Raw genomic sequence first — 24,368 nt, forward strand, 5'->3', positions numbered from 1 at the left:
CTCTGCTTTGCTTCCTCCCTCTCTGTACACAGGGCCACTGCCTCCTCAGCCAGTCCTGTTTTTTCCTCTTTACTCATTTTCTTCTTGTTTTAACACAGTAAATAGTTTAAAAGATATTTGTATGTCTTCGAGTTTAGAGTAAACTTTAGATGTTTAAAGACTCACCAAGTGCCGGACCTCCTCCTCACTCCTCAGGGCAATCAAACCTTATCATTTCCACTGAGGCTGTCTTTCTGCATGCACACCAGAGATAGACATAAACACACAGCACATACATTTCAGCTTGTTTTCCTTCTCTCTTGTCACCATTTGCCAGAAGTTAAGCCTTCTTACATTTTTATCTTTCCTGGGGGTTGGGGTGTCACTCAGCTTTAGGTTTTTTTTTTTCTGGGGGTTGCTTTGCATTCCTAATCTTCTTTCACAGAGGAAGTGAAGTGGCAAACTTGCAATTATACACAAACTGAATGAGTGGGAATAATATACAAAATGTCTCCCAAGAGGACAGCTCAACTTCAGAGTCTAGTCATTTGGGCATAATGCTCAAAGACCAAGTCTAAATCAGGATAAACCCCTAGTTTAAAAAAAAAACAAAAACATGAAAATACATAGTGAAATTTCCCAAAATGCCTGTGTGGAAGGATTTGGCAGGACTGTGGCGAATTTACCAGGATTGCATGAAGGATTTTATGTCAATCTAAATGATAATCCAAAATTTGTAGAGTATTTGGATTTCAAATGCTCTAATAAAAACAATATAATCTGTGGAATCTGGTTGTTTTTTAAAGAGATACAGGCAGATAGACGATTCACACAGAAGGCTGAGGCTTTGTTTAAAATTCCTTCATATCCAGCATGTAGGTGTTGCACACTAAATAATCATTCAGTGTGGATTTTGCGAGTTATTTTATTCTTCACAACTGTTAAAGACAGATACAAAGTATCAGTGAACGCTCCCTCCCACAGCCGTTACAACACTATTGCTGTTGGCTTGCTGCGGTAGGAGAGCCCACTGAATTTCAGACGCCTTCGGTTGGCAAACTGCTGCCACTACATGCTTCTTCCAACTCTTTGTATCAATAACAGACATGGAGCCTGATGAACTATTCACATAAAACAGAATTGTTGTATTAAAATAAAACATACCAACAGGTAGGGGGAATGTAACTATTTTAATCTAATCTGTCACATAGGACTCTGGGTTTACATGACTGCTGTTATCTTTGTCTGTGTTATTTACATTTTGCTTTTATGACAAATTACATTATTCAAAGCATTATTTTAAGATCATAATGTAGGAAATTTAGTCAGTCAGTCATTTTCTATACCGCATCTTCCATAGTGGGTCGCACTAGCAGTCTATGGGCAGAAGGTGGGGTACACCGAGGACAGGTTGCCAGTCCTTCACAAGGCAACACACAAACAACCATGCACACACTCATTCATACACCTAAGGGCAATTTTTAGAGACCAATTAACCTAACAGGCATGTCTTTGGACTGTGGGAAGAAGCCGGAGTACCTGGTCAGAACCCACACATGCACGGGGAGAACATGCAAACTACATGCAGAAAGACCCCTGGCTGGGAGTCAAACCTAGGACCTTCTTGTTCCAAGGTCACAGTGCTACCCACTACGCCACCGTGCAGCCCTGTAGCGACAAGATATTTAATGCTCAAACTAATGAACTATGTTTGGTTTTTTTTCTGCAAATATTCATTCATTTTGAATTTGATGCTTGCAACACTTACCAAACGAGCTGGGACACTTGGGTGAAGAGAGAGGCTGAGCTGTCCACTGATCACCACCTGGTGGTGAGTTGGATCCGCTGGAGGAGGATAAAGCTAGACAGACTTGGCAGGCCCAAGCGCATAGTGAGGGTCTGCTGGGAACGCCTGGCAGAGCCCTCGGCCAGGGATGTATTCAACTCCCACCTTCGGGAGAGCTTTGACCAGATTCCAGAGGATGTTGGAGACATAGAGTCCGAGTGGACCATGTTCTCCGCATCTATTGTCGATGCTGCTGCCTGTAGCTGCGGCCGTAAGGTCTGTGGTGCCTGTCGCAGCGGCAATCCCCGAACCCGGTGGTGGACACCTGCAGTAAGGGAAAATCTCGGGCCTGGGAGGAGTTTGGTGAGGCCATGGAGAAGGACTACCGGTTGGTCTCGAAGCGATTCTGGCACACCGCCCGGCGCCTCAGGAGGGGGAAGCAGTGCTTCGCCAACACTGATTACAGTGGGGGTGGGGAGCTGCTGACCTCGACTGGGGACATTATCGGGCGGTGGAAGGAGTACTTAGAGGATCTCCTCGGTCTTGCCATCACGCATTCCCTGGTGGAAAACAGAGGCTGGGGACTCGGGGTTGGACTCTTTCATCAACCAGGCTGAAGTCACCGAGGTGGTTAAAAAGCTCAGCAGTGGCAGGGCTTCGGGGGTGGATGAAATCCGCCCTGAGTACCTCAAGTCTCTGGATGTTGTGGGGCTGTCATGGTTGACACACCTCTTCAACATTGCGTGGCGGTCGGGGACAGTGCCTCTAGACTGGCAGACTGGGGTGGTGGTCCCCCTTCATAAGAAGGGTGACCGGAGGGTGTGTTCCAACTACAGGGGGATCACACTCCTCAGCCTCACTGGTAAGGCCTACGCCAAGGTATTGGAGAGGAGAGTCCGGTCGATAGTCGTACCTCGGCTTCAGGAGGAGCAGTGTGGTTTTCGTCCTGGTCGTGGAACACCGGACCAGCTCTATTCCCTCTACAGGCTACTCGAGGGTTCATGGGAGTTTGCCCAACCGGTCTACATGTGTTTTGTGGACCTGGAGAACGCATTCGAATGTGTCCCCTGTAATGCCCTGTCGGGGGTGCTCCAGGAGTATGGAGTCAGGGGCCCTTTATTAGGGGCCATCCGGTCTCTGTACAAGCGGAGCAGGAGTTTGGTTCGCATTGCCGGCACTAAGTCGGACCTGTTCCCGATGCATGTTGGACTCTGGCAGGGCTGCCCTTTGTCACTGGTCCTGTTCATAACTTTTATGGACGGATTTCCAGGTTAAGCCAAGGGCCGGAGGGGGTCTGGTTTGGGTACCAGAGGATTTTGTCTCTTCTTTTTGCAGATGACATGGTCCTGCAGGCCCCCTCTAGCCAAGACCTACAGCATGCGCTGGGGCGGTTCGCAGCTGAGTGTGAAGCGGTTGGGATAAGGATCAGCTCCTCCAAGTCCGTGGCCATGGTTCTCAATCGGAAAAGGGTGGCTTGTCCTCTTCAGGTTGGAGGGGAGTTCCTGCCTCCAGGAATCTCGGGGTCTTGTTCACAAGTGAGGGAAGAATGGAGCAGGAGATCGACAGACGGATCGGTGCGGGTGCTGCAGTAATGGGGGCACTGTGCCGATCCGTCGTGGTGAAGAGAAAGCTGAGCCGAAAAGCAAAGCTCTGGATTTACCGATTCTACGTTCCTACCCTCACTTATGGCCATGAACTTTGGGTCATGACCGAAAGAACGAGATCCCGGATACAAGCAGCTGAAATGAGGTTCCTCCATAGGGTGGCCTTAGAGATAGGGTGAGGAGCTCGGCCATCCAGGAGGGGCTCAGAGTAGAGCCGCTGCTCCTCCACATCGAGAGGAGCCAGTTGAGGTGACTCGGGCATCTATTCCGGATGCCTCCTGGACGCCTTCCTCGGGAGGTGTTCGGCGCACGTCCCACCGGGAGGAGGCCCAGGGGATGGCCCAGGACACGCTGGAGGGACTATGTCTCTCGTCTGGCCTGCGAACGCCTTGGGTTCCCCCCGGAGGAGCTGGAGGAGGTGTTTGGGGAGAGGGACGTCTAGGTGTCTCTGCTGAGTCTGCTGTCCCCGCGACCCGGTCCTGGATAAGCGGAAGGCGATGAGTATGAGTACGAGTACATCACCTTTCCTTTTATCACTCAAAAAGCATTTGGGAACTGAGGACACCAACTGTTGATGCTTTGTAGGTGGAGTTCTTTCCCATTCTTGCTTGATGCACAACTTTAGATGATCAGCAGTCTGGGGGCTCCGTTGTCGTATCTTGCTCTTCATAATGCACCACACATTTTCAGTGAAAGACACATCTGGACTGCATGCAGGCCAGTCTAGTACCAGAACTCTTTTACTAAGAAGCCAAGCTGTTGTAACACAAACTGAATGTGGCTTGGCATTTCCTTATAGTCCCTGAAAAAGGTGTTGCAGCATATGTTACTCCAAAACCTGTATGTACTTTTCAGCAATAATGGTGCCTTCACAGATGTACAGTTATCCATGCCATGGGCACTAACACACCCCCATAGCATCAGAGATGCTGGCTTTTGAACTTTGCGCTGAGTCCAGACACAGTCCAGACAGTCCTTTTCCTCTTTGGCCCGGAGGACACAACGTTCATGATTTCCAAAATGAATTTGAAATGTGGACTCGTCAGACCACAGCACACTTTCCACTTTGTATTAGTCCACCTCAGATTAGCTCAGGCTCAGAGAAGCCAGTGAGGTTTCTGGGTGTTGTTGATATGTGGCTTTGGCTTTACATAGTAGAGTTTTCACTTGCACTGGTAGATGTAGTGATGAACTGTGTTAGCTGATAATGGTTTTCTGCAGTGTTCCTGAGCTCTCATGGTAATATCTGTTACAGAATGATGTCGGTTTTTAATGCAGTGCCTCCTGAGGGGTCGAAGGTCACTGGCATTCATTGCTGGTTTTTCATTTGGGTTTATCCAGATTATTTGAATATTATGATGATATTATGGATTGTAGATGATGAAATCCCAAACTTTCTAGCAATTGTATGATGAGAGATGTTGTGGAATGTTTCAAACAGGTGTTTTTTGAGCATTCCTCAACTTTTCCAGTCTTTTGTTGTCCCTGTCCCAACTTCTTTGGAACGTGTTGCAGGCATCAAATTCAAAATGAGTGAATATTTGCAAAAAACAATGAAGTTTATTAGTTTGAACATTAAATATCTTGTCTTTGTAGTGTATTCAATTGAATATAGGTTGAAAAGGATTTGCAAATCATTGTATTCTGTTTTTATTTACGTTTTACATAACGTCTAAGCTTCAGTGGAATTTGGGGTTGTATACAGATATATACAGTACACTGCTCGAAAAAATAAAGGGAACACTTAAACAACACAATATAACTCCAAGCAAATCAAACTTCTGTTAAATCAAACTGTCCACTTAGGAAGCAACACTGATTGACAATCAATTTCACATGCTGTTGTGCAAATGGAATAGACAACAGGGGGAAATCTTTGGAGATTGGCAAGACACACTCAATAAAAGAGTGGTTCTGCAGGTGGGGACCACAGACCACTTCTCAGTACCTATGCTTATTGGCTGATGTTTTGGTCACTTTTGAATGTTGGTGGTGCTTTCACACTCGTGGTAGCATGAGACGGACTCTACAACCCACACAAGTGGCTCAGGTAGTGCAGCTCATCCAGGATGGCACATCAATGCAAGCTGTGGCAAGAAGGTTTGCTGTGTCTGTCAGCGTAGTGTCCACAGCCTGGAGGCGCTACCAATACACCAGGAGACATGGAGGAGGCCGTAGGAGGGCAACAACCCAGCAGCAGGACTGCTACCTTCACCTTTGTGCAAGGAGGAACAGGAGGAGCACTGCCAGAGCCCTGCAAAATGACCTCCAGCAGGCCACAAATGTGCATGTGTCTGCACAAACGGTTAGAAACTGACTCCATGAGGATGGTATGAGGGCCTGACGTCCTCAAATGGGGGTTGTGCTCACAGCCCAAAACCGTGCAGGACGCTTGGCATTTGCCAGAGAACACCAGGATTGGCAAATTCGCCACTAGCGTCCTGTGTTCTTCACGGATGAAAGCAGGTTCACACTGAACACACGTGACAGAGTCTGGAGACACCGTGGAGAGCGATCTGCCGCCTGAAACATCCTTCAGCATGACCGGTTTGGCAGTGGGTCAGAAATGGTGTGGGGTGGCAGTTCTTTGGAGGGCTGCACGGCCCTCCATGTGCTCACCAGAGGTAGCCTGACTGCCATTAGGTACCGAGATGAGATCCTCAGACCCCTTGGACTTGGACTGGCCCGCCCGTTCCCTAGACCTGAATCTGATTGAGCACATCTGGGACATCATGTCTCGCTCCATCCACCAATATCACGTTGCACCACAGACTGTCCAGGAGTTGGTGGATGCTTTAGTCCAGGTCTGGGAGGAGATCCCTCAGGAGACCATCCGCTGTCTCATCAGGAGCCTGGCCAGGCGTTGTAGGGAGGCCACACACAATACTGAGCCTCATTTTGACTTGTTTTAAGGACATTACATCAAAGTTGGATCAGCCTGTAGTGTGTTTTTCCACTTTAATTTTGTGTGTGACTCCAAATCCAGGCTTCCATTGGTTAATAAATTTGATTTCCATTGATGATTTTTGTGTGATTTTGTTGTCAGCACATTCAACTTTGTACAGAACAAAGTATTCAATGAGAATATTTCATTCATTCAGATCTAGGATGTGTTATTTGAGTGTTCCCTTTATTTTTTTGAGCAGTGTATATATGTGGTTGGAGACGCTTAGGTTACCACTTTTTTCTCACTTTGAAAGAGGACATCAGATGCAACTACACTGCCTTCATTAGCTGGCAGCAGCTACTTCACTGTACTTCACTACACTGATGGGAGGTTGAAGTGAAGGAGGTGAATCCCAGATAGGCAGCAGGACCTACACTTGAAGGGTACTGTATGACTGATCATCATGAAGTATTTTGAGAAGCTCCTCAGAAGCTACATCATTAGCTTTGATGGTGGACCATGGTGCCATTGGTTCTTCACTGTGCAACAGTAAAAATACAAACGTCATGGCCAACAAAAATCTGATTCGTCAACACAAACATCATTTTTGATATTTCAGCTGTCCAGTACAGAGATAGTTTGCTTTTCACCTTTGGTTTTCCATTCATTGTTCTTCAAAAGAGACTGCACCCAATTCTAGCTGCCCCAGCTGAAGACCCAAATTAAAGAAGATGGGCTTTTTCAGCAGGATAATAAATCCCGCCACACAGTTTTATATCAGAATCAGAATCAACTTTATTGCCAAGTTCGTACATACAAACAAGGAATTTGCCTCCGGTACACTTTGCTCTTTTGTTCTGTTTTTGCATTACAGAATATACAAATTTACAATTTACAATGTACAATATACGCATACCTAACAAAAAAGGTGCATTTGCAACATCTGTATGCTGTTGTTTTATACTCTATTAAATGTTCATCAGAGAAACAGCCTGGGGGAAGAAACTGTCTCTGTGGCGGCTGGTTTTAGTGAACAGTGCTCTGTAGCGGCGGTCTGAAGGTAAAACTCTAAACAGTTTATGTGCAGGGTGTGTGGGGTCTGCAGAGATTTTAGCAGCTCTTTTCCTGACCCTAGACCTGTATAAGTTCTGGATGGAGGGAAGGTCAGCCCTGATTATTCTCTCTGCAGTCCTGATTATTCGTTGCAGTCTGGACCTGTCCTGTTTTGTGGATGAGCCAAACCACACTGAGATGGATGAAGACAGGACAGACTGAATGATGGCAGTGTAGAAGATGACCAACAGCTCCTGTGGAAGGTTGAACTTCTTGAGTTGCCTCAGGAAGTACAGTCTCTGCTGGGCCTTCTTTCAAACTGTCTATGTGTGAAGACCATCTCAGGTCCTCAGAGATGGTGGTTCCTAAGAACCTGAAGTGGTTCACGGCCGATACAGTGTTGTTGAGGATGGTGAGGGGGGTGTATGGGGGTGGTGTTCTCCGAAGGTCCACCACCATTTCCACAGTCTTGAGTGGGTTCAGTTCAAGGTAGTTCTGACTGCACCAGTGTACCAGCCGATCCACCTGCTGTCTGTATGCAGACTCATCACCGTCCTGGATCAGTCCAATGATATTGGTGTCATCTGCAAACTTAAGGAGTTTCACGGACGAGTCCAATGAGGTGCAGTCATTTGTGTACAGAGAGAAGAGGAGTGGGGATAGAACACACCCCTGGGGGGCACCAGTACTTATTGATCTGGATCGGGAGAAGATGCTCCCCAGTCTCAACTGCTGCTGTCGGTCCGTCAGGAAGCTGTTGATCCACTGACAGGTGGAGGCTGGGACATTGAGCTGGGTGAGCTTCTGGTGGAGGATGTCTGGTATGATAGTGTTGAAGGCCGAGCTGAAGTCTACAAACAGGATCCTGGCGTATATCCCTAGATGGTCGAGGTGTTGCAGGATGAAGTGTAGACCTAAGTTAACAGCATCATCTGCCGACCTGTTTGCTCGGTAAGCAAATTGCAGGGGGTCCAGCAGGGGGTCTTTGATGTCTTTCAGGTGCTTCAACACCAGCCGCTCAAAGGATTTCATGACCACAGACGTCAGGGCTACAGGCCTGTAGTCATTTAATCCTACAATGGTGGGTTTCTTGGGAACCGGGATGAATGTGGATGGTTTGAGGCAGGAGGGGACCTCACATTTCTCCAGTGATTTGTTGAAGATCCTTGTGAAGATCGGAGCAAGTTGATGTGCGCAGGCTTTCAGACATGATGGGGAGACGTTATCAAGTCCTCCAGCTTTCTTTGTTTTCATGCGCTGAAAGAGCCTGTTTACATCTTCCTCTGAGATCTTTAGTGCAGGCAGAGGATCTGATGGTGGGGGGTTGGTTGTTTTATGGGTCAAATTTGTTCCTGAATGGGATGTAGAGGGGATGATTTGAGGTGTGAATGTCTTCTTGTCATGTCTGCAGTAGAAGCCATTCAGACGGTTGGCCAGGAGACGACTCTGTTCAGGATGGGTGGAGGGGCTCTTGTAAACTTGTAGGCAGTCAGGTTTCTCAGACCGGTCCATACAGCTGAAGCGTCACCAGTAGAAAGGCTGTTTTTCAGCTTCTCACTGTAGCTTCTCTTAGCTGCTTTGATCTCTTTTGTTAGTCTGTTCCTGGCCTGCCTGTACCGTGCCCAATCTCCACTGCTGTGAGCTTCTTCCTTTTCCCTGCGCAGATTCCTGAGGTGTGGAGTAAACCATGGCTTATTGTTCCCAAAGGTGCAGAAGGTCTTGGTCAACACACACATGTCCTCACAGAAACTGATGTATGATATACTAAGCTTTTAGTAAAAACCGACATTTACTAAGGTTTTAGAAATGGTTTAAGGAGAACAACAGGAGTTTGCAGTGTTGACTAAGCCGACAAAATCATGACTTAAAGTATCTGCTGCTAACAACTTGTGGCCAGACACAGCATACCTTCAGTAGCAGAGCCCATGCTTTGACAGGTCAGGGCTATTTTGACAGCAAAAGAGGGGGACCAACACACTATTACACAGATGGTCATATTCTTATGCCTGATGAGTGTGAATTATACAGTTTCTGTGGAGCTCTGTATTGTCAAAGTGGAAATGATGTGCTAAAATTGAAAAAATGGTTCTAAATTAAAACCTATAGATTACAAGGGTTGGCAGGATTCAGCCTCTTAGGAATATAAACTAGTCAAACTCTGAGAGGTTTTCCCTCCTGAAGCTTAAATACAAACATCACATAAGCTTGCAGAGCCGAGTACAAAGCTCTGAGGTTGATAGCTCATCTAATAACAACATTGTATGGGTGGGTATTGCTAAAGTAGTAAGACAGAGATTATCTTTACTGCAAGGTCGTCTCAGCAAGAAAGATCATCCTGCCAGGTTGTCTCACAGGAAATTTTTTGTCTGGTAAAAACTAAAGCTAAACAGGTTGAGGTAAAGCATAAAGCCTAAAGAGAAAGACAAATCAATTACAGGTCAGAGTGAAGCATTTCTGGTGAAGTCACCCAACAGGAATTTGTTGCCCAATTTCCAGAGTATAACTTATTAGCACCTATTTCTCTGCAATCAGTAAGCAGGTTGGTGCTTGAACTGCTTTCTCCAAATGCAACTATCCAGAGCTTGAAAAAACATCTTTAAAAGTGACGCCGTAAGGGATGGAGATACGTGCTTCAACAGGAGATCTGGTTTGGCACATAATCAAGGTATTCTAGAAGTCTTTCCCCCTTATTTCATAAAAGCTTAATGTCTGGATGATGTAGATTAAAGAGGAAGTGTAGGAAAACATAATTTTACTACCATTTTCCTTCTGATACGATAGGAGGTCTCTAGAGCTGAAACACACACCGTTCAGGCATTAGTTTGTAACCATGATGGCAAAACTAATGCCTGACTTCAGGATTCAGAGACCAGTGGTTGTAGACAGCAACAACATGAATGCTCATATTGGATTTGTTAAAAGTCATTAAGTCATATAAATATTTTTTCACATTAATGTGTACATAAACATATGAAATCACAGCATCAAGAAAAATCTATGAACAAGTAAGAATGAGAAACTTTTTCTGAATCTAACTGAACAATCAGAGTAGTTACTGAAAGTTTATCACTGCCACCTTTTCCTTGTGCTTTACATTAGATCAGCCACCTAGTGACTGACAAAATGGTCTGTAATCTTAAAACTATAAGCTTTATGTGTCACTGCGATGACACATAAGCTCATAGAAAAATTAAAGCAGAAGCAAAGCTGGGTGCTGCAACATAACAATGACCCAAAACTAATCCCCCGAAGACTGGCTGAGAATTAAGAAATAAAAAGTCCTGGTCTGAGTCAAAGCCCAGATCTTAAACTCACTGAGATGCTGTGAGTTGACTTGAAACAGCTGGTACATGAAGAAACCCCTCAAAAAGTAATGTCAGCCAAAGTAGGTACCACTTGTTTCTAGGGAGCAGGGTGTACTAACTTTTTACTCAGTCAGTCAGTCAGTCATTTTCTACCGCTTCTTCCATAGTGGGTCGCGGGGAAGCTTGTGCCTATCTCCAGCAGTCTATGGGCGAGAGGCAGGGTACACCCTGGACAGGTCGCCAGTCCATCACAGGGCAACTTTTTACTCAATTAGAAAAGAATATATAGTTTTTTATTATCTCTCGTTTTAATGGCAAAACAATTGTCAGGAAGGGGTGGCTTTCGGAGTTGGACCCGAAGACAGGCGGCAGAGGCAGCGTGGTAAGTGAAAAATGAAAAATGTAACACAAAGGACAACTAACAGCAGGCTGAAGGAAGCAGGCTGAAGGAAGCAGATGCAGGCATGAACAGTATAAATAGCGCGACACACAGGTGAGACGGGGAGACTGATTGGCATAAAGCAGGTGGACCAAAATGAAGCTGATTACAATGGCAGTGACAGAGCAAGAAATTAAAACATGACTGGAACAAAACAGAGAAATATCACAATGAAACCAAAGGATACATCTTACAGAACTAATAGAACTAAAATGCACCATAAACAGATTGATTAAGAAAGCAAACCTTAAGGAAACAACTAATAAAGCACTGCCTGGAAAGCATAAACAATAACAATCAGAGGCAAGACCCAGAACAAAACTCAAACATCTACAAATCATGACAACAATGTTATTTTTGTTGTTTAAGAACAATAAAACACTTTGTTTTCCAGATATAAAAAAGAAATGAAACATCAAAATATTAAGATTTGTTTATCAAGAGCCAAATATTTAATGGTATGTCCTATTTTTTCTTAAGACTGCACATGTTATATAATACAGGCAATCAAAAGTAGGCTAAAATGTATCTTTTCAATCATTTCTTTATTCATATTTCAGATATTTGCAGCCTAGAAGATGATGCTGGGAAGTGCCCGGTGGCTCATCTACAGCATTTTAAATGCCCTGGGTGGAAGATAAAAACTAAGAGGAACTTTTAAAGTTACCACCCAAAACAATCCTGTGTCTACACTGGAGAGACTGCTGTAAAATGTGCACCAACCACAAATGGTTCACACAGTCAATCATACACCATGTTGTACAGTTTCCCATTTGGCAACAGTCCTTTCATAAGGGGAAAACAGCAACATACACAAGGTGTATAGAGAAGCTTAACTCTTAGGAGCAATAAAAAATAAAGCCTTATTAGGCAGACCTATGGTGCACACAGTAAGTAGGAGGGGCATTTGGGAGAAAGTTCCACGCTGTTTTCCAGTCTGCATTTTACCCCTGAATGTCATGTTCAGTTGGGAGGAATGGTGACATGGGTGTATGCGTTGAAAACATTTCCAAGGTGTCACTGTCAAAGGTGGTGCAAAATATCAGGGCCATAATCCTGTGGGAGTACCAGTACCAGACGGACAAACACATTATGGAAAGCTGAAGCCATGTTGACGCTACTAGTGATCAGGGCACTCAGAGATGTTTATTTTCTTTACAAGAATAAAAATTATACACAGCAGAATGTGGCAAATAAAACTGTAGTTCCACAAACAAATAACTCAAGAGATTAGTTTAAATAGGATATCACTGAATATAGAGGGGAGATGACAAGAAAATCAAATAAGAGATTCAGGGAGGAAACAATGAAAAGATTTTATTAATTTACTAAAACTGAAAAATTACATTAAATTCAATTAAATTGGCAGATCAAATATGAAAGGCATTAACATGGTATACTAATCTTCAATTATTTGTGATACAGCAGGAGACCATTAAAACACTCTAAATGACAGCTGGATAATGGTTTTATACATTTAGGGCCAAAAAAAAAAAACATTCCGATAATTAATAAGGACATTTAGGAAGAAGTCTATATCCAAATCCTTCATCAATAGTGTTTCTGTAGAAGTTGGAACAAGCAGGAATCCGAATTTCCCTTACAGATTTCTTTTTTTTTGTTTGTTTTGTTTTTTTGCTTGTACTCAGTATTTGCTAAAAAAATATATATATTTTTTAATAATCCCCAAGATTTTGTGGAAAACATTCTGTGTACTGATGAAACGTTTTGGAAGGTGCGAGTCCCATTACATCATTTTCAGAGAATATCAGTGTTGATAGTTTGATGGTCGGTGCCTGCTTTGCTGCTTCTGGAGTTGGACTGCTAGCCATAATTAATGGAATCACGAATTCTAAGAATCTCCTGCCATCAACTTGTGGCCTGACGCTTAAGCACCCTTGGGTTAAGCAGGACCTTCAACAAGCTGTTCGTGCTTGGAACTCCTCCGATGTGACTGACTAAAACAATTCTGCAAAGAAGAGTGGGCCAAAATTCCTCTACAGGATATGATAGACTCACTGCCAGTTATTACAAACTTTTGGTGGCAGCTGCAACTGCCATGGGTGTCACAACCAATTATTAGGGTTGAGGCAAATAATCTTTTCACACAGGATTAGATTGGTGCGGAGAGTTTCCCCCTAATAAATGAAATTGTTGTTTGAAGACTGCGTTTTGAAATGACTCTGGTTATATTTAACTCATTCTACAATGTGTTGGATGATCAGAATCACACTAAATTGAAGTAATTCTGCTGAAAAGTAAACATTATGAGATATTTCTAAACGAAGCTGTTTGTTTGATGGTATCTGTCGCCATCTGCTGGAAAATACTGAAAAGCACCTATGTTCACATTTTTGGCTAACATTAGGTGGAACAACACCATTATAATTTTATCAATGTGATGAAACACATTTGTTTAAAGTAACGCGAGACTACAAAACGCTCATGTTTAGCAGGTAAATAATGGTTTAAAATGTAATGTCTTTATGACTGAGTTCCTAATTAATACCCCTTCGTTTCTTTGTTTTGACACTATTTTTGTGTATTTAGTAGAATTTTATTTAAATAAAATATATTTAGCTCGAAACATATTACTGAAAAATGCGAGCCGGTGACGTCAAACGTGTGCGCTGAGTCGGACCACGTGGTGACGTTTTTGCAGATGTAGCAAAACATCCGCATTGACGCTCGCGCGTCCAGTCAGCGAGCACGAGGAAACTTTTCAACCTTTCTGCTCATCAAAACAAGAAACCCCCGAGGTTCTCTTATCACGGTCACTTCCTTCAGACCATGCCCCACGACCCCGACCCTCCCCCGGCTAAAAAATTCAAGCCGGGGTCCGTGTTTTTCCGCCTGGAGAAGAATAAACCTGGAATGCTGCTGCCCAGAAAGGGAAATGTGACCACGCCGATTGACGTCCAGAGGAAACAGCTTCCAATCTACCAGGCGAAACCTCGGCTACTGAACGAGCTAAGACGGCTTCATAATGCTATTGTTATAGGTAAAATACAGCCAGAGCCGCTATTCGCTTTATTACCACATGATTACTGATAAAACAGAGGAAATCACGCTATGAAATGCTAATGTATTGTAACTTTTGGGAATTATTTCTGCATAATAATTCAAAGATGCTTGCCCTGATGGGATGTCTTGTTAAGATGATATAGTTTCTCTGGTTTTGTCATTCATTCTATTCCTACAGGTGAGACTGGCTCTGGGAAGACCACTCAGATCCCTCAGTACCTGTTTGAAGCTGGCATCGGGAGGCAGGGCTTGATCGCCATCACCCAACCACGTCGGGTTGCTGCAATCTCACTGGCAGGAAGGGTGGCCGAGGAGAAGAGGACTCAGCTTGGGAAGCTGGTATTTACTGGAGCCACACACACTGCCTTGCAAAAATAATTCATGCCCCTAAAACATTTCCATATGTTTTGACAAAACCTATGTCATAGACCAACTCAAAGTGGGACATTAATCTGTAAAACATTATGTCTTCACACCCCTATACACTGAAACCTTTCAAAATAATCCAGTGTTACCAGATGCCATCATAAGGTATTTTGGTTGGAATAAGATGTCATATTTTGGCCCACATGCAATGACCTATGTGGCAGACACCTGACATTACCCTTCACACACCTTCAAACTATTTTACATGGTGGTGGCAGCATTATGCTGTGGGGATTAGGGTTGTGCAATATATAGCAAATATATCATCATTAGAATGTCTGTATTAATATCACAGAGAACTGTTTTTCCTGATTAATATTAAATGTCCCAAGTTCACATTTTGCAGCCTTATAATATATTCAGCCTGGTGAATGGAGTCTCACGGCAGCAAACATCCACACTTGACAATGATTACAGTCCCCTACATAATAAAGGTCACAAAGAGTGCTGAAAGCAGAGTCAGGAAATTCTGGATTCATCACGACAGGTGTTTCTAAGACGGCTTTTATCGGTAACCTCACGATCAATTATTGGGGCCTGCCATAGCAATGCAAGGAGAGCAGTGATTGGCCTTGCGAAGCAATGGCCTTACTGGTGAAACAAGAACAGGTCTAGGCGGATATCTTTGCCTTCTACCCTCAATCCTGATGCACACTGGGACTCTGTTCCGAGAAGCACGCACCACGAAGCAGGCCCTATCTAAATTTCTTTGAAGTTTTCTAGTTAATCTACTAATATCGTGTTGTCCGTGTGGGGATTCTTTTGTCAGCAGGGACAGGGAAGCTGATCAGAGTTGGTGCTGATGGATGAAACTAAATACAGGGCAATCGTGGAAGACAACCTGTTAGAAGAGAGTTGTGTCCGGAGTGGCCATTCACCTTCCAGTAGAACAATCTCCTCCCAAATCTACAATTAAATTGTTTAGGTCGTAACATATTCATGTGTTTGAGTGGCCCAGTCAAAGTTTAGACCTACATCCAATTCAGTGTGTATTGCAAAAGTTTAACTGTGATTTTGCAAAGAGGAATGGGCAAAACGTTCAGTCTCTAAATGTCCAAAGCTGGTAGAGACACACTCCAAAAGGTCCTCAGCAGTAAAAGGTAGTTAAATAAAGGAGTGACTCACAGGGTCTGAATGAAAATCCAACCCAAACCTTTCAGATTTTAATTAGTAAAAAGAAAAAACTGAAAGCCGCGTATCATTACTTTTCCACTTCATAATTATCTACTTCTTTATATTGTTATATCACATATAAGTATAGTAGAGTGCATTGACGTTTCTGGTTGAAACAGGATGAATGTGAAAAAGTTCAAAAATTCTAAATACTTTTGCAAGGCTGTAGCTGTTAATGCATAATAGATTTCACCTTAAAACACAGAGATAAATAAATCTCACTGCTACATTTATATTACTTGTTTAAGGTTGGCTACACGGTGCGTTTTGAAGATGTCACCTCACCTGAGACGAAGCTGAAGTTCATGACCGATGGGATGCTCCTGCGCGAGGCCATTGGAGACCCCTTGCTGCTGCGCTACACTGTGGTGATCCTGGATGAAGCTCACGAGCGCACCGTGCACACAGATGTGTTGTTTGGTGTGGTGAAGACCGCTCAGCGCAGGCGCAGGGAGCTGAACAAGATTCCCTTGAAGGTGAGAGGCACGCTGTCGGCTGCTCTTGTTCCACTATTTCCCGTCATCAAAAACATCTTTCTCATCATTCCTGTTCTCGGAGTTTCTCTTCAGACATCTGAAAAGCAGCTTCTCTCTGCAGGTCATTGTGATGTCTGCCACGATGGATGTGGATTTGTTCTCAGAGTACTTCAACAAGTCGCCTGTGTTGTACCTTGAGGGGAGACAGCATCCCATTCAGATCTACTACACCAAGCAGCCCCAGTCGGACTATCTGCAGGCTGCACTCGTTTCTGTCTTCCAGATCCATCAGGTTGTCTTTGATATTTGATGCAGAGACACTTTAAATTTGTTTGGTCAGTTAGGACTGCTGGCAGAGAAACAAAATCTTAACCCATTTAATTTGTGACCCTCTTTTCTTCTGAATTATAAAGAAGTTGTGAGTAAGGAGGTCTTGGTGTGTGTATACGTAGGTAGATGATTTCTTTTGACAAGCTGTCCCTGTTGCTTGTCCACAGGAGGCACCACAGTCCCATGATATCTTAGTGTTTATGACAGGCCAGGAGGAGATCGAGGCTTTGGCCAGGACATGCAGAGACATCGCCAAGCATCTTCCTGATAGCTGTGGCCCCATGGTAGTTTTCCCTCTGTACGCATCGCTGCCCCCAGCACAGCAGCTCAGGGTCTTCCAGCCAGCACCCAAGGTAAACAAAACCACAAACACTCAGGAAGTTAACTGTGAGGTCAGGACATCTAAAGCCTGAATTATTACAGTTCCTATTATATCTCTTGATGTTCCTTCACATTGTTGTTCTAAGGGCTGCAGGAAGGTCATCCTTGCCACCAATATTGCAGAAACATCAGTCACAATTTCTGGGATCAAATTCGTCATCGACACAGGGATGGTGAAGGCCAAACGGTTCAATCCTGGTGAGACGTTTCAGACATGCACACGTTTTCATGTAATTAAAGTACTTCTCATTCTCTGCCAATATTAATCTTGTGTCTCTTTGAAAGGACCTTACCTCAAACTTGACAAAAGATTTTTTTTTTTGAGTTAAACAGCCGAATTGTTAGTTGTGGTGTGTGTTTAAGACAGTTCTACTTCTACGGAGCCTTGCAGAAGTATTCATACCTAACACCCACTGCAGGCTACTCGAGGGTTCATGGAAGTTTGCCCAACTGGTCTCCATGTGTTTTGTGGACCTGGAGAAGGCATTCGACTGTGTCCCTCTTGGTGCCCTGTGGGGGGTGCTTCAGGAGTACGGAGTCGGGGGCCCTTTATTAGGGGCCATCTGGTCCCTGTACGAGCGGAGCAGGAGTTTGGTCCGCATTGCCGGCACTAAGTCGGACCTGTTCCCGGTGCATGTTGGACTCTGGCAGGGCTGCCCTTTGTCACCGGTCCTGTTCATAACTTTTATGGACAGGATTTCTAGATGCAGCCGAGGGCTGGAGGGGGTCTGGTTTGGGGACCAGTGGATTTCGTCTCTTCTTTTTGGAGATGATGTGGTCCTGCTGGCCCCCTCTAGCCAAGAGCTACAGCATGCACTGTGGCGGTTCGCAGCCGAGTGAAGCGGCTGGGATGACGATCAGCTCCTCCAAGTCAGAGACAATGGTTCTCGACCAGAAAAGGGTGACTTGTCCTCTTCAGGTTGGAGGGGAGTTCCTGCTTCAAGTGGAGGAGTTCTAGTATCTTGGGTCTTGTTCACGAGTGAGGGAAGAACGGAGCAGGAGATCGACAGACGGATCGGTGCGGCTGCCACAGTAATGGGGGCACTGTGCCGGTCCGTTGTGGTGAAGAGAGAGCTGAGCCGAAAAGTGAAGCTCTCAATTTACCGGTGGGTCTACGTTCCTACCCTCACCTATGGCCATGAACTTTGGGTCATGACCGAAAGAACGAGATCCCGGATACAAGCGGCTGAAATGAGCTTCCTCTGTAGGGTGGCCGGGCACTCCCTTAGAGATAGGGTGAGGAGCTCAGCCATCCGGGAGGAGCTCGGAGTAGAGCCGCTGCTCCTCCACATTGAGAGGAGCCAGTTGAGGTGGCTCGGGCATCTATACCGGATGCCTCCTGGACGCCTTCCTCTGGAGGTGTTCCAGGCACGTCTCCCCGGGAGGAGGCCAAGGGGACGCTGGAGGGACTATGTCTCTCGGCTGGCCTGGGAACGCCTTGGGCTCCACCCGGAGGAGGTGTCTGGGGAGAGGGACGTCTGGGGGTCTCTGCTGAGTCTGCTGCCCCCGTGACCTGGTCCTGGATGAAGTGGAAAACGACGAGTACGAGTACTTAAAAATCTGAAAAGTGTGGCACGGATTGTATTCAGCCCCCCTGACTCAGGTCCACCAGTTTTGAACAAATAGAGTCTAAAATCTTTGCCCATTCTTGTTTGCTAAATAACTCCAGCTTATTCAGATTAGATAAAGTGTCTGGAAACATCGATTATCAAGTCTTGCCAGTCTTAGTTGAAACTATTCCAAAAGTTGGCCTTCCACACCAGTATCAAATCCTTTTTCTTCCAGGATCGCTCTGTATGTAGCTCCATCCTGCTTCCTATCTGCCCATGTTGAAGAAAAGCATCCCCACAGCACGATGCTGCCAACTGTATGTCTCGGATTGGTTATTGTGTGTTTAAGATGATCTACAGTGTTAGTTCTCTGTCACCCTTTTTTTTAACATGGTCTTATTAAAAGCAATGTAGGGGACCTACATTGCTTTTGGCAATCTGGACTTCTTATGGTTTGTTCTTGGGACTTTTTTCATAAAAGCCAGATTTCTGATGTACAGAACTAACAATTGACGCTTCTGCAGATTTTCCCACCTGTGGTGTTTATGTTTGCAGCTCCCCCAGAGTTAAACATAAGCCTCTTCTTGGTTGCTTCTTTGATTTATGCCATCTTCGCACTGATTTTCAGTTTAGGTTGACCACCATGACATTTTTTTTTTAATTATGGATAATTACCTGTAACAATTATGTGCTACCTTGTGTTGGTTTATCACATAAAATCCCAATAAAATGCATAGAAATTAGTAACATAACAAAATGTAAGTACATACCTTTTCCATGCCAAGTTACTGCTTTCTGTCAGTAACTTGAGTCCTAAATGTCATTTATGGAACTAGCAATGTGATTTACATTTTATGATTTAAATGCTTGTTGATGATCGTTAGGAACTTATAGTATTGGAATGATACTATTATGAAAACAGTTAGTTTTTTACGTATTCCTACTTGTATATTTGTACAGTATTTAGAATCCACAGATATCATGGGAGTGTTGTTCTGCCAGGTAACCTTTTTAGTTCCCATGTGTTTTGCCAATCAGACAGCGGTTTGGAGGTGCTGGCGGTTCAGCGAGTTTCCAAGGCACAGGCGTGGCAGCGAGCCGGCCGGGCTGGTAGGGAGGATGCTGGCATCTGTTACCGGTTATATACCGAACAGGAGTTTGACAACCTCATTCCCATGACCGTGCCTGAGATCCAGAGGTAGGAGACAGAGCCTGTCTGCTCGAATTATTCAGCTCAGAGTGATTGAAGAGGTTTTCCTACTGCTGCTTTACTCTATGTGTGTGTTTGTGTCCTGCAGGTGTAACTTGGCTGGTGTGATGCTGCAGCTTATGGCGCTGGGCATTCCTGATGTGATGAATTTTGATTTTATGTCTAAACCTTCTCCAGGTAAGAAGCTGTTGATTAGTCATTGCTGTCCAGCTTCGGTTACCCACTGGATCTGTTAGTTTTAGTGTGTCCTGTTTTACCCAGAGACCGTCCGCTCTGCTGTAGAGCATCTGGAGCTGCTGGGAGCGTTGGAGAGGAAGGACGGGCAGGTTCTCCTCACTGCTCTGGGCAAGAAGATGGCCAGCTTCCCACTGGAGCCCAGATATGCCAAGGTGCAGTGAGCCTTTATTATAATCTTTGTCTGTAAAAACAAACATGGAGGAATATTTGGAGCCCACAGCCCCACATGAACCAAATGTAAAACAAATATGGTTTACCACCTCCTCATCCAGTTTGCTCTGTCACAGACCATCCTGGTGTCCCCAGACTTCTGTTGTTCTGAGGAGATCCTGAGCATTGTGTCCCTACTGTCAGTGGACACAGTGCTGTACAACCCTCCGGCCCGGCGGGAAGAGGTACTCGCAGCGCGGAAGAAGTTCACTTCTAGTGAGGGAGACCACATGACACTCCTCAACATCTACAGAGCTTTCAAGAAAGTCGGCGGTAACAAGGTTAGCATGATGAGGAAAGATTTTAAGAAATATCAAAAAAAAAAAACAGCCGCTAACTAGTTTAAAATGTTTGTTGTAGGAGTGGTGTCGGGAGAACTTTGTCAACAGCAGGAATATGGGTCTGGTGAAAGAAGTCCAGGCTCAGCTCAGAGAAATCTGTCTGAAGGTACAAATCATCTATTCTCTGGGACTAAAATTAATATGCTGTGCAGAAGGTGGGCTTACTTATCAGAATCAAATCTAAGAGTTACATTTCGCAGGCTGTCTCTTATTTATAAATGAAGTGTTCATGACCTGCAGCTGTTTGTTGTTTAAACTAGATTCCATGTTCAGATTGGGCTTCCATCATTTGTTTACTTGTGAGATATTAAAACCAGTCTACATAGAATCCCTTAACGTAGAGTTTGAAGCAGCCACTGAAAATCTAATAAAGTTTAATACAGTATTCTGATCAATTGTACACATTGAATTGGAAGGAGCACATCATTTTTCATATTCTAAACCATTTCTGTATTGACTGCTACATTTATCTTCAACCTCTTTGCTTTCATCGACAAACTTAATCGACTAATTTGACTCAGTCGGTCTGTTTGGTTCACAGATTTTACAGTTGGAGAAATTTTGTACTGTTGTGAGATTATTTTAACTGAACATTCAAATAGAGAAACAGAAAAAAGAAGCTCAAGCAAGTCAACCAATGCTGCCTGCTAAAAGTCATCAGGGATTGATGACGCTTAATATGAAATACCAAACTCTGATATCAATGCCCAACACAATGGTCACCCATAATGATAGTTGTTACTGCAAAGTTTCCTGTTACAATGTGAGATCATAAAGTGAAGATTTAGGAGGGAATTTGTACATTGAGAAGTAGAAAGTAAAGCGAAATGTTGTCTGAGTAGCAGTAGCTTGGAGACCTAGCAGACTGGCACCCAACTCAGGGATCGAAAGTACTCTGTGCCGAGCCCAGTCTGCCTGTAATTCACCAGAGTCGTGAACGACCACTTGTAACAACTCACCAGTTAAAAAAATTGAAATTCAGTCAGCCGTCTGGTTGGCGATGGGATGTCTACTGTAATTCTGACCGTCAATGTAATTTTGATGGTCACGTGACACGTGGGCATGCGCTTGCACATTTCTCCAATCCACTGTCACCAGAATACCTCATATCATCAGGGGTGGCTGTAGTGATGTAAACATAGCAGATGTCAATGGAAGCAGTTAAAAATCTCACTTTACTGCAAATGATCAATTCCTGTTTCATTCATTGGAGTTTTAACTGTTTACAGATACGTCAAAATGTTTTACTAAGGACATCATCACAAAACTCAACCTCTTTTACTCAGTCAACAGTTAGTTTTTCATTCAACATGTTGTTGGCCCTAAAAAGTCACTTCAAGCTGACGCTACACATACGCTGCATGGGAGGGAATTCAAGATACTGATATACAATGTATCATTACTTTGGCTCAAACACTGAGGAAAAAAGGTTTACAGCTAATTTCTGTGGGTAAACATAAAGGGGAGGCTGAAGAGAGCGGTTTAATGATTTAATGTAATCGCACGTTCGACAGCCGTTAGGAGATGTTTTGTCCTTATAGAGGACACATAAACAGTAAAAACAAACTTAGGAAACTTTATGCTCACAAATAACACTTACGGTTAGCTGATGTCTGGCTGCTGAGTCATCTAGCACTACCTGTCGTGAACCATGTTGTGTCCTCACCCCTCAGATATTAGTTTTTCCTTCCCTTAAGCCAAGTTTCGCTTTGTTTTATAATCATGGGGCAAAAAGTCTTTTACAAGAGAGGCTGATAGTAAGAGGGCTCGCTTAATCCCTTTTTATTAGTTACCAGTTATTGGTCACATTTCCATTCAATACATTCATAGTTAAGGTACTTTTTGACCAGAAAACAATCTGTTTTTAACAACTGGCAGGCTCACTCTGCTGTTACTAATAGTAATGGTGATTCCTTTTTCTGGAGGCATAGCTAAATTGCTCTGTGTGTCAGAGAAATGTATTTTAAAATTACTTATTTGCTTTAAGTAATAATAAAAAGGTAGATTATGATTTCTTTCTTTCCTTAATGATATTTGCAACTGGTGGCCCCCATTGTACAGCAATCAGATAGGAAAGAGAGCAGCGAGGAAAGGGGTAGACATGCAGCAAATGACTCTATACCGGGTATCAAACCCAGGACAACCGCATAGAGAACCAGATGGTGCCGGCTGTCTAACAACTGAGCCCCCAGCGCCCCCTAGTTTTCTAGGACTAAATGATTAAATTTGTGATTTAATTCTCAGTTTTATATTACTTGATCAGAGTGGATACTAAGAACTAAGTACTTGTTTTCCCAGCTGAACCTGAAGCTTGTGTCGTGTGGGGTGGATACGGGGAACATCCGCCACTGCCTCGCCCACGGGATGTTCATCAGTGCTGCTGAACTGCAGCCTGACGGAAGCTACTTGGCTCTGGACTCCCACCAGGTCGTTGCCATCCACCCATCATCCGTCCTTTTCCAGGCCAAGCCTGCATATGTGGTCTTCAACGAGCTACTGCACACATCCCGCTGCTACATGAGAGACCTGTGTTTGGTCGACGCAGACTGGCTGCTGGATGCAGCACCAGAGTACTTTGGCCGGAAGCTGCATATCACCAGGAGCTAACAGGATGCACATCGCACTCTTAAATAAGGGACTTGTTTACCTTTCGGGCTCCACTACCTCCCTGCTGACTTGGATCAGGCATTTCTCACTGTAGCTGTGCAAATCAGGGCCTCGCCATGTTGACTTCCTCCAGGCCGTGGCTCTATGTGACTGTATTTTTTTTTAAACCAGTGATGCTATTTTCTTAAACTTGCTTCAGCTTCACTGGAGCACAGTTCACAAAGAAAAAAAACGTTGCCAAATTTCTGGCCAAGCAGACTCTGGCCGCATATTTCAGTGTAACTGAATAATAGCAATGAATTTGTTTGCCTTTAAAACATTAGCTTTTCAGAGTCTAAGATCAGTGCCGTCTTAAACTTTCTCAGCAGCTAGTTTGGGTTTATACAGATGGTCTTTTAGAACTTTCTGCAAAGACAGTAAATACTTATAATCTATTGAACAGAAAACTTGAAAACTTTCAAATGTAATGAAAGTACAATATTTCCATATGCTGATGGGGGGGCACTTCTACATGCATCGCTTGCTATGTTGGTTCGTGCATGTGATAAGTGTGACATTGACATGCATGTGAAAGGATGTGGCATGCCTTCTCTCTCCATGCTCTAATCTTTAATGTGTGTTGAACAAGTTGTTACACACATGGTATTGAGTATGTTGACAGCTGATGTATGCAGTGAGTGCATGAAGATAAAACTCAATAATCTAGAATGCAATTTGTTACTTTGAAAATTTTCTTTTTTTTTCTTACTCTGTACTCAGGTTTGTATAATGTATACTGTAACCTGAAAAAATGCATAATCACTTTTTAACTCTGCTACAACAAATGTATTTTGACGTCCCTGCAGAGAATCACAAAACCTATGTTTTTTATGTAGACTGAATTTCTTAGGGTTAGGGTGAGTAACTAAGGGTGAAACTTTTACTTTACATGCATGCATGTAGTTTGTAAGAGTAAATGCAAGCATTGAATAAGTTCAGAAAGGGCATACTGTCTATGTTGAGGATTTGTTATAGTCTTGCATAACCACAATTTTTTTTTATTAAAAAAAACTAAATTTTCCACGTGTTCAGAACTCAAGTGTCTAAGAGTCATAATTTTTGCAAAGAAGGATTCAAGGATTTTTATTGTCATACCAGCTCACATATACCTTGTCCTTTTGCGGACAATACAGCATCAATTCATCTTGGGAATGACATATACAGGTCCTTCTCAAAAAATTAGCATATTGTGATAAAGTTCTTTATTTTCTATAATGTAATGATGAAAATTTAACATTCATATATTTTAGATTCATTGCACATTAACTGAAATATTTCAGGTCTTTTATTGTCTTAATACGGATGATTTTG

The 24,368-nt window shown here is 43.8% G+C and overlaps 1 protein-coding gene across 1 annotated transcript; it reads left to right on the forward strand.

Annotated features, from left to right (window-relative positions):
• Nucleotides 1–13,718: 13,718 nt before the first annotated feature.
• On the forward strand, nt 13,719–24,091 carry dhx33 (DEAH (Asp-Glu-Ala-His) box polypeptide 33). The gene is made up of 12 exons (XM_047378270.1): nt 13,719–14,054; nt 14,256–14,416; nt 15,925–16,152; nt 16,274–16,444; nt 16,650–16,835; nt 16,950–17,061; nt 19,452–19,611; nt 19,712–19,800; nt 19,885–20,012; nt 20,148–20,351; nt 20,431–20,517; nt 22,710–24,091. The coding sequence occupies exons 1-12, from the start codon at nt 13,844–13,846 to the stop codon at nt 23,016–23,018; spliced, it is 2,046 nt and encodes a 681-aa protein (XP_047234226.1). The 5' UTR covers nt 13,719–13,843; the 3' UTR covers nt 23,019–24,091.
• The last annotated feature ends 277 nt before the right edge of the window (nt 24,092–24,368 follow it).

This window comes from Girardinichthys multiradiatus, chromosome 11, assembly GCF_021462225.1.
Source record: "Girardinichthys multiradiatus isolate DD_20200921_A chromosome 11, DD_fGirMul_XY1, whole genome shotgun sequence".
Classification (NCBI taxonomy): Eukaryota; Metazoa; Chordata; class Actinopteri; order Cyprinodontiformes; family Goodeidae; genus Girardinichthys; species Girardinichthys multiradiatus.

Coding starts and splice junctions, on each gene's coding strand:
- dhx33 (XM_047378270.1), top strand. CDS start 13,844: ATGCCCCACGACCCCGACCCTCCCCCGGCTAAAAAATTCAAGCCGGGG. Junction 14,055..14,255: donor TCATAATGCTATTGTTATAG/GTAAAATACAGC, acceptor CTATTCCTACAG/GTGAGACTGGCTCTGGGAAG. Junction 16,836..16,949: donor TCTTCCAGCCAGCACCCAAG/GTAAACAAAACC, acceptor TGTTGTTCTAAG/GGCTGCAGGAAGGTCATCCT.